General features: G+C 41.7%; 1 protein-coding gene across 1 annotated transcript; it reads left to right on the top strand.

Annotated features, from left to right (window-relative positions):
* Nucleotides 1-3,143: 3,143 nt before the first annotated feature.
* LOC311099525 (cystatin-B-like) lies at nucleotides 3,144-5,282 on the top strand. The gene is made up of 3 exons (XM_084140227.1): nucleotides 3,144-3,299; nucleotides 4,118-4,219; nucleotides 4,963-5,282. The coding sequence occupies exons 1-3, from the start codon at nucleotides 3,231-3,233 to the stop codon at nucleotides 5,089-5,091; spliced, it is 300 nt and encodes a 99-aa protein (XP_083996353.1). The 5' UTR covers nucleotides 3,144-3,230; the 3' UTR covers nucleotides 5,092-5,282.
* Nucleotides 5,283-13,194: the final 7,912 nt, after the last annotated feature.

Genomic DNA, 13,194 nt, shown 5'->3' with positions numbered 1-13,194 from the left:
GGAGCCTCTTAAAGAAGAAGTTACAATTCTGTGAGAGCCAGAAATCTTGCTTGTTTGTAGATGACCAAATACTTATTTTCCACCATAATTTGCAAATAAATTCATAAAAAATCCTACAGTGTGATTTTCTGGATTATTTTTTCTCAATTTGTCTGTCATAGTTGACGTGTACCTATGATGCAAATTACAGGCCTCTCTCATCTTTTTAAGTGGGAGAACTTGCACAATTGGTGGCTGACTAAATATTTTTTCCCCCCACTGTACATAGGGTCAAGCACATCTGCTCCAGTGAAAGCGCATTCAATAGAAGAAAGGATGAACTCCTGGAAAGATTCAGAGCAAACGGCTACAATCAGACATGGTTCAAGCTGAAAGTAAACTCATGAAAGTAAACTCATGGATGTCCCTAGAGCACAACTACTGAGAAAGCCCACAAACCCTAGAGAGCCAGACCTCCTATCCAACTGATCCCTATCTACACCCCACAAAGTCCAGTACTACTAGGCATCATTAAAAAAAACATTGGCATATTCTACGCTCAGACTCAGCTCTAGGTAATACATTTCAGCAGCCTCCTGCGGCCGCCTACCGTAGAGCTAAAAACATTAAAGACAGTGTTGTCCGATCCGACATCAGCCAAGGCGCAAACAAGACCAGCCTCCTGCTTATTCCCCCCGGCAACTACAAGTGTGGCAATTGTACTCAATGCCAGTACACCAAACATATGAAAGGTTTCTCGCACCCCAAATCAGGTCGAGACATCAAAATCTAAAGTACCATCAATTGTAATTCTCGCAATGTGATCTATGTGATTGTGCATCTTATTTTACCTAGCAGAAACTTCAAGGGAGTTGCGCACTAGAATGTGTGAGCACCGAAGTGCCATTCCACGTGCTGAACCCAACAGCCCAGTGGCCCTCCATTTCAAAGAGAGAGGACACTCGCTTTGTGAGTTTTTTATTTATTTTGGAATTGAACAAGTAAGTAAAAACAAACGCGGTGGCGATGTTGACAAACACTGAAGGTCCAGAGAGACATTCTGGATCCATTCCTTAGATACTTTAGTCCCCAGAGGTCTTAATCTAGAGAAGGACTATAGTATGCTTTTGTGAAAGGCCCCATCCCTTTGTTGGTCCAGTGACAACCCCCTCCCCCCATTTGCACTTCTTGTTTACACATGGAAGGAGCTTACTAGCTCGCTAACTGTTGTCCGAACCAGTTGTTAGACCTCTTTGCTTTTGATGTTTTTTGTTGTTATCCCTAGTTCTGCTTAGCCCTGTTGTTTATTTTTCAATACACAACATATTCAACATGTATTATATACAGTAGTAGTGGTTGTGTATCTATTACCCCTACTGTAGTTGAAAAAAGCTTGTCCAGTTTTCCAATTGTTGTTTATTGGTTTCACTCCTGTATTTAATCACTAGGTAGAGACATTGACCACTGCACTCCAACCCTGTTCCTTTAGAGCTACCCTCCTGTAGGTTTTAACTCCAACCCTGTTCCTGGAGAGCTACCCTCCTGTAGGTTTTAACTCCAACCCTGTTCCTGGAGAGCTACCCTCCTGTAGGTTTTAACTCCAACCCTGTTCCTGGAGAGCTACCCTCCTGTAGGTTTTAACTCCAACCCTATTCCTGGAGAGCTACCCTCCTGTAGGTTTTCGCTCCAACCCCAGGTGTCACTAACCTGATTCCTTTTATCAACCTGCTAATTATTAGAATCTACAGGACGGCAGCTCTCCAGGAACAGGGTTGGGCAGTCCTGCCCTATATGAACTTGTCCATTCCCTTTGTGATTATTCTGAAGGATGCCATTGAAAGCCGAAACGTCAATATTTTAAACTTGTCTAATAAAACTACGTATTTTTCATGGTGAGCGAACGTTGCACCTTTTCCTGTCCAATGAAGTCTACACATTTTTAGGTTGCACCTCTACTCATGTTGGTTGAGCACCTTCTACTTCTTTCCAGTGTAGCAGGTAAAATAAATATACTGCTTTAGCAGTGACCCAGTTTATCTCCTTTGTCAGGTTACTGGAATTCTTTGCAGTTTGGTTGTTTTTTTTTTTACCTGCCTAATGGGGTAACCACACTTTCCCGACTGCCATAAATTGTATGTTATTCACTTAAACAATGGGGATTAACCAGAAAGATCCTAATTAGGCTAGGCCTACTGGAAAATTCAGTTTTGTTATTTTCAGTTAATTCTTAAAAGTCTAAGCTGTAGGGGGGGGTTCTAAGCTGACATGGAATTGTTTTAAGAAGGTCATTTCATGGCTCATTTAGCTATTTGATTTAGAATTATAGGACCCCTTTAGGTATCATAAAATAATATTTAAATGATTTGGTAAAATATTGAATTTGGCCTTTATACTATAGCCCATAGAAACACATTGAATAACACATACATAAATGGCAACAAAAAAAGAAATCATAAGGAATCATCTATTGAAGTGTCTGTCCTATAGGAAATATATATATTTACACATTTAACCCCTTATTTTTGTTGGCACAAAACTACCTCCATACTTCCATTAATTTGTATGGGTAACCTTTAGACGAGTCCCATGACACCTGAGTCTCCCCTTTCTATAGAGTGGTCATATTTTTTCTAGGCCAAACCGATCAGATGTCACAGACGTTTTCGTGAGAAGACGATTTTCGGGATGTCTCCTGGACTGAAAAACACGCTGTAGCTCTGCCACTTTCCACCACAAATGCGAAAGGGCAACATGCGGTGGATTGAGACGCAGCCCATGCAAAAATGGATATCTCTAGTTTAAATTGACGGATTTTGATGGATTATTATTACTTACTGGTGTGTCAATAGATTTTAAAAAATCACTTTTGCTCAATTTGCCTCGTGATTGAACCGCCCACTGCTATAGCCGCACCTCCGCCTAAACTATTCTAAGGTGGAAGGGGGTTTAGCAATTTTTATACATGAACAAAATAGTGCCTTTCTGGTCATATATACCTTCAATGACATAATATATTAATTTAAACATGTATTAACTTCAAATGTTAAAGCTTGGTTTAAGTGCCCTATGTTTTTTTCGTTATAGGATACAGCAGCAGTTTTTCCACTTCATAAACATAATGGTACCTTCTAAAAAAACATGACTCAAGTCATGTGATGTGACTATATAAACAGGGAAGTGAACATCCATTTGTGAAATATTTCAGTCGTAAATATTTTAAGCTGTAAGTAACTTTCTTTCTGCAACTAATCATGATGAAGTGTGGCGGTACCGCCGAGGTAAAGGATGCCACACCCGAAGTGCAGCAAATCTGCGATGAGGTGAGCATATTTCCTTAATTTATCCTGCATAGTCCAGCTGTCCCATAGCTGAGGAACGCTCAGCTCCGTTTTCGAGGCGGAAAACTAGTCGCGCGATTTGCTAGGAACCACATGGACTTACCATAAGTTGATACTTGTAAAAGTATAAATTCTGTAAACGCTTACCTGTACAACTGCGGTCCTTCTGCGGGGTGCTGACATTCACTTTTAATAACTTAAAAACGAATACAATCACCGACTTTTTAATAATTTGTTGCTTAACTCTGCGCGAGAGTGCCAATTGAATCGCAGTTACTACGTCAAGGCCGCTACGTCTCCATATGAGTAACACAAATTAGGAAAAAATCGATGGTGGTTTTCGATAGAAGTATTTATTAAAAGTATGAATTTCAGCACCCTGCGGAAGGACCGCTGTTGTACAGGACAAACAGCTGCAGGTAAACTTTTTCAGAATTGTGATTTTTACAAGTATCGACTGATGGTGACTGAATGTTGTTGCTATCAAATCGCGTGACCAGTTATCAATACTCAACTCCGCCTTGATATAAGATAATGGAGTTGAACGTTCCTCAGCTGTCCCACTGAACATCCTCAATTTTTAAGAGTTGATACTCAGACTTGATGAAGGTGTAATCTTAAACCTAGACGTTGTTGAATAATCAGCTCTACAGTGTTATGTTATATATGGTCTCTGGTATTATGGTAAATGTCCAACTTATAGGCCTGTAGGCGTGCATTTGCGTAGGCTATTTGGAGTAAATGTGGAATGCTGTGGGAACAACTGAGTCATTGCCTTACTGTATTTTAAATGTTTCTAGATGAAGCCATATGCAGAGGAGAAAGCTGGAAAGAAGTTTGATGTTTTTGCTGCCAAAACATTCACAACACAAGTTGTGGCGGGGACCAACTTCTTCATAAAAGTGAGAGTGTTTAATTTAAATATAATTTCTAGCCAATTTTTTTGCTAAACTAAATGTCTCCAGTTCCACTCAACGATATTTATTAACCCTAGATGACTGACAGGGGGGCGCTCTTGTGAAGCTGCTGCACAACAATTTTGGTACTCCTCAATTGTAAATCAAAATAAAGATTTAGGAAGCTATAAAAGAAATGCATTGATTTGTTTGACTAATGCATAGGCCTTCTTTTAAATTATATTAAGGGAACTGAACATTTAACATAAAAAAAAAAAAAAAAATCCTTAAATTCCTGAACCATTTTTTTTAGAGTACCAATGTTACTGTCCCCACTACAACAAATACATTATTTTGTTTTCAAGCTCTGTGAGAGCTGTGACAGCCTGCCACACCCTCACAGCCCCTGTGTGGGGTTCAAAGCATTTGGCTGCATCAAGAATGTATAGGGAGTGAACCAGAGGCGGATGGTGGCACCTTAATTGGGGAGGACAGGCTCATAGTAATGGCTAAAACAGAATGAATGGAATGGTATCAAACGCATGATGTGGTTGATATCATTCCATTTACTCCATTCCAGCCATTATTATGAGCCGTCTTCCCCTCAACAGCCTCCTGTGGAGTGAACATGTACATACTGGAAGAGCTATGTGATCTCTAAATAAACAGATCATTACTCAGTCTCGACTCCCCATCCGCTATGCTTCACTAACCAGGCCCTATTCCTTCCTTCCTTCCTTTTCTCAAAGGTCCATGTTGGTGGAGATGAATTTATGCACCTGCGGGTCCATAGAACTCTACCCCACGCTGGCGGGAAACTGGAGCTTCATGGAGTACAGACTCCCAAAGCTCACCATGACCCCATTGGTTTCTTCTGATTACCTGTAACTCCCTGCAGAGGATGCCACACCTCTACTCCATGCCTGGATCATGTGTACCCTTGTTTATTATGGTCACCTGTACTGCATTATATACTTCCATTGGTAAATGTCTGTCTTTGGTACTAAAAGCTGTCTAAACCTTTTGACAAAATGGCTTTTGTTAGAACATAAATACAAATTTGACAGCCGACTGTTGTTTTTGTCAATCTATGCGGAGGTTAGTAGCCACTAACATGTTTCTCATGATTGCATGGTACATTTCGGGGAGGAGAGATTGTCAGTAGATATATATATTTTTTTCTCTCTGAAAGTTTAAATAAAGGAAAAGAAAGGGGGATACCTAGTCAGTACAACTGAATGCATTCAACTGAAATGTGTCTTCCGCATTTAACCCAACCCCTCTGAATCAGAGAGGTGCGGGGGGCTGCCTTAATTGACATCCACGTCATTGGCGCCTAGGGAACAGTGGGTTAACTGCCTTGCTCAGGAGCAGACCGACAGATTTTTTTACCTTGTCAGCTCGGGGATTCGATCCAGAAACCTTTCGGTTACTGGCCCAACGCTCCTATACAGTGCAGTCTTCCAATCGAGGCCGCAAATGAAGGTGGTCTCCTTTTAAAATCGGTACAGCTGGGGGAAGAGATTTGACACCCTCATGTGGTGCAGTTTTCCTTCATGGAAGAAGACTCAGATTGTAGCTCTGTCTGAGCATGTTTTGCATTTAAGATAGAAACAGACTTCCTTTTCTTTTTTGCTGAAAACATTTGCCCTGTCTACTGAATGCAACTCAAGAGGGCCACACCCATTCTAAGAGGTGATCACAACTTGTAATGACAGCATATGATTGGCTGATGGCAGCTTTTACCTGTTAAATTTCACCAAAACCCACACGAAGCTGAAAACTCGTCCCTTTGTCTTTGGGGGTTTGATGAGGGGAATAAAAAGTAGAGGTTGAGGGGAGGAGAGGAATATACACTGTGTACAAAATATTAGGAACACCTTCCTAATATTAAATTAAACCCCCCCAGTCCGCCTCAATTCATCGGGGCATGGACTCTACATGGTGTCGAAAGCATTCCACAGGGATGCTGGCCCATGTTGACTCCAATGCTTCCCACAGTAGTGTCAAGTTGGCTGGATGTCCTTTGGGTGGTGGACCATTCTTGATACACACGGGTGACTTTTGAGTGTGAAAAACCCAGCAGCGTTGCAGTTCTTGACACAAACCAGTGCGCCTGGCAGTGCTGGCACCTACAACCATACACCGTTCAAAGGCACTTAAATCTTTTGTCTTGCCCATTCACCCTCTGAATGGCACACATACACAATCCATGTCTCAAGCCTTAAAAAGCCTTCTTTAACCTGTCTCCTCCCCTTCATCTACACTGAAGTGGATTTAACAAGTGACATCAATAAGGGATCATAGATTTCACCTGGTCAGTCTATATCATGGAAAGAGCAGGTGTTCTTAATGTTTGTACACTCAGTAAGTCACCTAAAAGCCACCAGAATAAGAGAGTAGGCGAACAAAGGAGCACAGCACTAGAATTATCTAATTGTATTTGTCACACGCGCCGAATACAACAGGCCCTTAACCAACAATGCAGTTTTTAAAAAATTAGAGAAAATATTTACTAAATAAACAAAAGTTTAAAAAAAAGTAGCACAAAATAACAATAACGAGGCTATATACAGGGGATACCGGTATCGAGTCATTGTGTGGGGGTACAGGTTAGTCGAGGTAATTGAGATAATATGTACTTGTAGGTAGGGGTAAAGTGACTATGCATGGATAATAAACAGCAAGTAGCAGCAGTGTAAAAACAAAGTGTGTGGGGGGGGGGTGTTCAAAGCAAACAGTCAAGGTAGCTATTTGATTAATTGTTCAGCAGTCTTATGACTTGGGGGAAGAATCTGTTAAGGAGCCTTTTGGACCTAGACTTGACACTCCGGTACCGCTTGCCGTGCGGTAGCAGAGAGAACAGTCTATGATTTCGGTGGCTGAAGTCTTTGACCATTTTTAGGGCCTTTCTCTGACACCGCCTGGTATAGAAGTCCTGGATGGCAGGAAGCTTGGCCCCAGTGATGTACTGGACCGTACGCACTACCCTCTGTAGCTCCTTACAGTCGGATGCTGAGCAGTTGCCATACCAGGCGGTGATGCAACTGGTCAGGATGCTCTCGATTGTGCAGCTGTATAACTTTTTGAGGATCTGGGGGCCCATGCCAAATCTTTTCAGTCTCCCGAGGGGGAATAGGCGTTGTCGTGGCCTCTTCACGACTGTGTTGGTGTGTTTGGACCATGATAGTTTGTTGGTGATGTGGACACCAAGGAACTTGAAGCTCTCGACCCGCTCCAGTACAGCCTGTCAATGTGAATGGGGGCGTGTTCAGCCCTCCTTTTCCTGTAGTCCACGATCAGCTCCTTTGTCTTGCTCTTGTTGAGGGAGAAGTTGCTATCCTGGCACCACACTGCCAGGTCTTTGACCTCCTCCCTATAGGCTGGCTCATCGTTGTCGGTGATCATGCCTACCACCGTTGTGTCATCAGCAAATTGAATGATGGTGTTGGAGTCGTGCTTGGCCACGCAGTCATGGGTGAACAGGGAGTACAGGAAGGAAAAAAGCATGCACCCCTGAATAAGGTCAATGCTGATCGTGATGCTCGTGGTGGTGTGTCTGTTGCTTACTGAAGCTGGTGAGTATGACATAACATAGTATGCAGCATGACACACAGGACATAATCATGTGATTATGATAACAGTGTTACAGGGTAGGCTACAGGACAACCCTGAGTGACTGACTCACAGTTGACGGGACTTCCCTGTTTTATATATATTTATTTTGGGAAACGCAAAACCAAGAAAAAGAGGATGTCATTACCCAGAGGAGTGAAGAAGATTCAAGAAGCCCTGGGGGAGTCATACATTATAACTTTACTTGTTTGCCTGTGTCCTCTTCCTCTGTTTCTCTCACACCACCACTGTCTTTTCTGGGTGATTCCTTACATGTGACACTGTGTGGTGATTCCAACTTTATTAAGAATTGAAAGCCTTGATGTTCAAACTGTTTCATGTCCATATTTTTAAGTGTTGTGGTTGTGGCCATTCATTTGTTCATGAGGTGGTTGGTTGTGTCTCTTGCAAACCTAGTGGCATTGTAAGTACTTTGAAACAGAACTGGATCCTACACGCAATATTTATTTCTGTACCTTAAACAGTGATTAACAGGACTTCTTATGTCCCTAAACAATAATTAAACACTTGTCTTACATACTCATTCATATCTAGTCCCTAGTATACCAGCTTCTAGTTCACTTGAATTATATCATTAAACAAACATTGTTTACTAGTTTTTTATTTAGCTAAAGTAAAAGAGGACACCATTGTAAATAAACATTTGAGATGTAAGTTTAAAAAGTATTGCGGCATATCAATTACTATGCGATAGTAATACAATATTTCTTCTGATATTATGGACAAAACTGATGGTATTTATTTTGTCTTTGTTCTAGTAACGACCCAAGGTGAGTTACGATCATGGAAGAGAGGATGTCATATCCATATTTACAGGGTTGACTATGTAGTTACTGTGTTGTACTTTTTCCCCCTCAGTGATGAACTGGCTTCATAAAGTGGTTGACGTTGATGAGCAATCTGTCTGTCAGTCTGTCTGTCTGTCCTTTCTGTCTGTCCTGTCTGTCTGTTTTTCTGTCTGGCATCTATCAGTGATTAACACAATCATTTCTGATCTTTCAACTTAGAAAAAGGTATTGCTAACAGTGTCTGAAAGACAGGTGAGCACAGTACAATTGAGAGAAACGTTATGAAGACAACGTACAGTCGTGGTCAAAAGTTTTGAGAATGACACAAATATTAATTTTCACAAAGTCTGCTGCCTCAGTTTTTATGATGGCAATTTGCATATACTCCAGAATGTTATGAAGAGTGATCAGATGAATAGCAATTAATTGCAAAGTCCCTCTTTGCCATGAAAATGAACTTAATCCCAAAAAAACATTTCCACTGCATTTCAGCCCTGCCACAAAAGGACCAGCTGACATCATGTCAGTGATTCTCTCGTTAACACAGGTGAGAGTGTTGACGAGGACAAGGCTGGAGATCACTCTGTCATACTGATTGAGTTAGAATAACAGACTGGAGGCTTTAAAAGGAGGGTGGTGCTTGAAATCATTGTTCTTCCTCTGTTAACCATGGTTACCTGCAAGGAAACACGTGCCGTCATCATTGCTTTGCACAAAAAGGGCTTCACAGGCAAGGATATTGCTGCTAGTAAGATTGCACCTAAATCAACCATTTATCGGATCATCAAGAACTTCAAGGAGAGAAGTTCAGTTGTTGTGAAGAAGGCTTCAGGGCGCCCAAGAAAGTCCAGCAAGTGCCAGGACCGTCTTCTAAAGTTGATTCAGCTGCGGGATCGGGGCACTACCAGTGCAGAGCTTGCTCAGGAATGACAGCAGGCAGGTGTGAGTGCATCTGCACGCACAGTGAGGCGAATACTTTTGGAGGATAGCCTGGTGTCAAGAAGGGCAACATGGAAGCAACTTCTCTCCAGGAAAAACATCAGGGACAGACTGATATTCTGCAAAAAGTACAGGGATTGGACTGCTGAGGACTGGGGTAAAGTCATTTTCTCTGATGAATCCCATTTACGATTGTTTGAGGCATCCGGAAAAAAGCTTGTCCGGAGAAGAAAAGGTGAGCGCTACCATCAGTCCTGTGTCATGCCAACAGTAAAGCATCCTGAGACCATTCATGTGTGGGGTTGCTTCTCAGCCAAGGGAGTGGGATCACTCACAATTTTGCCTAAGAACACAGCCATGAATAAAGAATGGTACCAACACATCCTCTGAGAGCAACTTCTCCCAACCATCCAAGAACAGTTTGGTGACGAACAATGCCTTTTCCAGCATGATGGGGCACCTTGCCATAAGGCAAAAGTGATAACTAAGTGGCTCGGGGAACAAAACATTGACATTTTGGGTCCATGGCTAGGAAACTCCCCAGACCTTAATCCCATTGAGAACTTGTGGTCAATCCTCAAGAGGCGGGTGGACAAACAAAAACCCACAAATTCTGACAAACTCCAAGCATTGAGTATGCAAGAATGGGCTGCCATCAGTCAGGATGTGGCCCAGAAGTTAATTGACAGCATGCCAGGGCAGATTGCAGAGGTCTTGAAAAAGGAGGGTCAACACTGCAAATATTGACTCTTTGCATAAACTTAATGTAATTGTCAATAAAAACCTTTGACACTTATGGAATGCTTGTAATTATACTTCAGTGTACCATAGTAACATCTGACAAAAATATCTAAAAACTCTGAAGCAGCAAACTTTGTGAAGACCAATACTTGTGTCATTCTCAAAACGTTTGACCACGACTGTACACATACAGTGGGGAAAAAAAGTATTTAGTCAGCCACCAATTGTGCAAGTTCTCCCACTTAAAAAGATGAGAGAGGCCTGTAATTTTCATCATAGGTACACGTCAACTATGACAGACAAATTGAGGGAAAAAAATCAAGAAAATCACATTGTAGGATTTTTAATGAATTTATTTGCAAATTATGGTGGAAAATAAGTATTTGGTCACCTACAAACAAGCAAGATTTCTGGCTCTCACAGACCTGTAACTTCTTCTTTAAGAGGCTCCTCTGTCCTCCACTCGTTACCTGTATTAATGGCACCTGTTTGAACTTGTTATCAGTATAAAAGACACCTGTCCACAACCTCAAACAGTCACACTCCAAACTCCACTATGGCCAAGACCAAAGAGCTGTCAAAGGACACCTGAAACAAAATTGTAGACCTGCACCAGGCTGGGAAGACTGAATCTGCAATAGGTAAGCAGCTTGGTTTGAAGAAATCAACTGTGGGAGCAATTATTAAGAAATGGAAGACATACAAGACCACTGATAATCTCCCTCGATCTGGGGCTCCACGCAAGATCTCACCCCGTGGGGTCAAAATGATCACAAGAACGGTGAGCAAAATTCCCAGAACCACACGGGGGGACCTAGTGAATGACCTGCAGAGAGCTGGGACCAAAGTAACAAAGCCTACCATCAGTAACACACTACGCCGCCAGGGACTCAAATCCTGCAGTGACAGACGTGTCCCCCTGCTTATGCCAGTACATGTCCAGGCCCGTCTGAAGTTTGCTAGAGTGCATTTGGATGATCCAGAAGAGGATTGGGAGAATGTCATATGGTCAGATGAAACCAAAATAGAACTTTTTGGTAAAAACTCAACTCGTCGTGTTTGGAGGACAAGGAATGCTGAGTTGCATCCAAAGAACACCATACCTACTGTGAAGCATGGGGGTGGAAACATCATGCTTTGGGGCTGTTTTTCTGCAAAGGGACCAGGACGACTGATCTGTGTAAAGGAAAGAATGAATGGGGCCATGTATTGTGAGATTTTGAGTGAAAACCTCCTTCCATCAGCAAGGGCATTGAAGATGAAACGTGGCTTGGTCTTTCAGCATGACAATGATCCCAAACACGACGCCCGGGCAACGAAGGAGTGGCTTCGTAAGAAGCATTTCAAGGTCCTGGAGTGGCCTAGCCAGTCTCCAGATCTCAACCCCATAGAAAATCTTTGGAGGGAGTTGAAAGTCCATGTTGCCCAGCGACAGCCCCAAAACATCACTGCTCTAGAGGAGATCTGCATGGAGGAATGGGCCAAAATACCAGCAACAGTGTGTGAAAACCTTGTGAAGACTTACAGAAACCGTTTGACCTGTGTCATTGCCAACAAAGGGTATATAACAAAGTATTGAGAAACTTTTGTTATTGACCAAATACTTATTTTCCACCATAATTTGCAAATAAATTCATTGAAAATCCTACAATGTGATTTTCTGGATTTTTTTTCTCATTTTGTCTGTCATAGTTGACGTGTACCTATGATGAAAATTACAGGCCTCTCTCATCTTTTTAAGTGGGAGAACTTGCACAATTGGTGGCTGACTAAATACTTTTTTTCCCCACTGTACTGTCAACTACATATCTTGTTCATTCTATATGAACGTCTTAGAGTGGCCTGTTGTCTGATTCGTTTCCTCATGTAATTTATCCCTAGTCATCCATTTATCAGGGATTTCATTTACAAATTATAATCCGGTGGGTGCTTATATTTGTCCTATTTCATGCATGTACAAGTGTGTAATAATTTGCATAAGAGAATTGGAAATGTGTTTTTTGCATTTCCCAACCCCCTGAGACACCCTCAGAGAGTGGGATCACGGCCAAGGTCAGGGATTTGAAGCCAGACTTGACAAGACGGTGAGTAAACAGACTATATGAGCACGTAATAAATATAGAGCTTGAGTACCCACCTATTTGGTATAATTTATGTAATAGAGCCCTCCAACTTAACTCTGGACCACAAAGCCAGTTCCACTTTTTGTTGTCTTCGTTCCCCTCTAATCAGAGACTGATTTAGACCTGGGACACCAGGTGGATGCAATTATTATTTAATTATCAGGTAGAACAGAAAACCATCAGGCTCCGGACTTCATAGGGTAAGAGTTGAATAGCCCTGGTATTAGATGTTCTGTTTTCTATCGTCTAATGATTCAAAGACGTGTACTCTCCTCTGTCCTCAACTTGAAGAACACCATGTCAGTACTGTAGATGGACAGCAGAGATCATCTTCCTCATGAAATATGCTATGGTGCAGCTGGGAGCATAGTTGGAGTAAAAAGACTTGCAGTAACACATACTGAGTCTGCCATCTGTCAGTATGAACATAATGGCACACTATCTTATAGTGATCCAGTACAATTGATGACTCAGTTTTCTTGCTCATAGTACATACTAGTTAATCTATAACATAGAACATAACATAGTAATACCCAAACTTGCATGGTTGTTCAGTCAGTAGACTACAATCCTTTGTGGTTTTATTTTTTGGAACGTAATACATGTCAATCTATTTTCAAGTGCCAACCTTATGTCAAACTTAACATGTTAATTACATTTAAATGTGAATAAGAGAATGTTCCAATAAACTATTTTGTCCCCTCAATCAAGTGGTTTGATTTTATTTGCACACTTGAAATAAGCACACAAATAT

The sequence above is a fragment of the Coregonus lavaretus genome (assembly GCF_964263955.1).
Source record: "Coregonus lavaretus genome assembly, chromosome: 24".
NCBI classification, from domain to species: domain Eukaryota; kingdom Metazoa; phylum Chordata; class Actinopteri; order Salmoniformes; family Salmonidae; genus Coregonus; species Coregonus lavaretus.
This window is presented reverse-complemented; position numbering and strand designations above follow the sequence as displayed.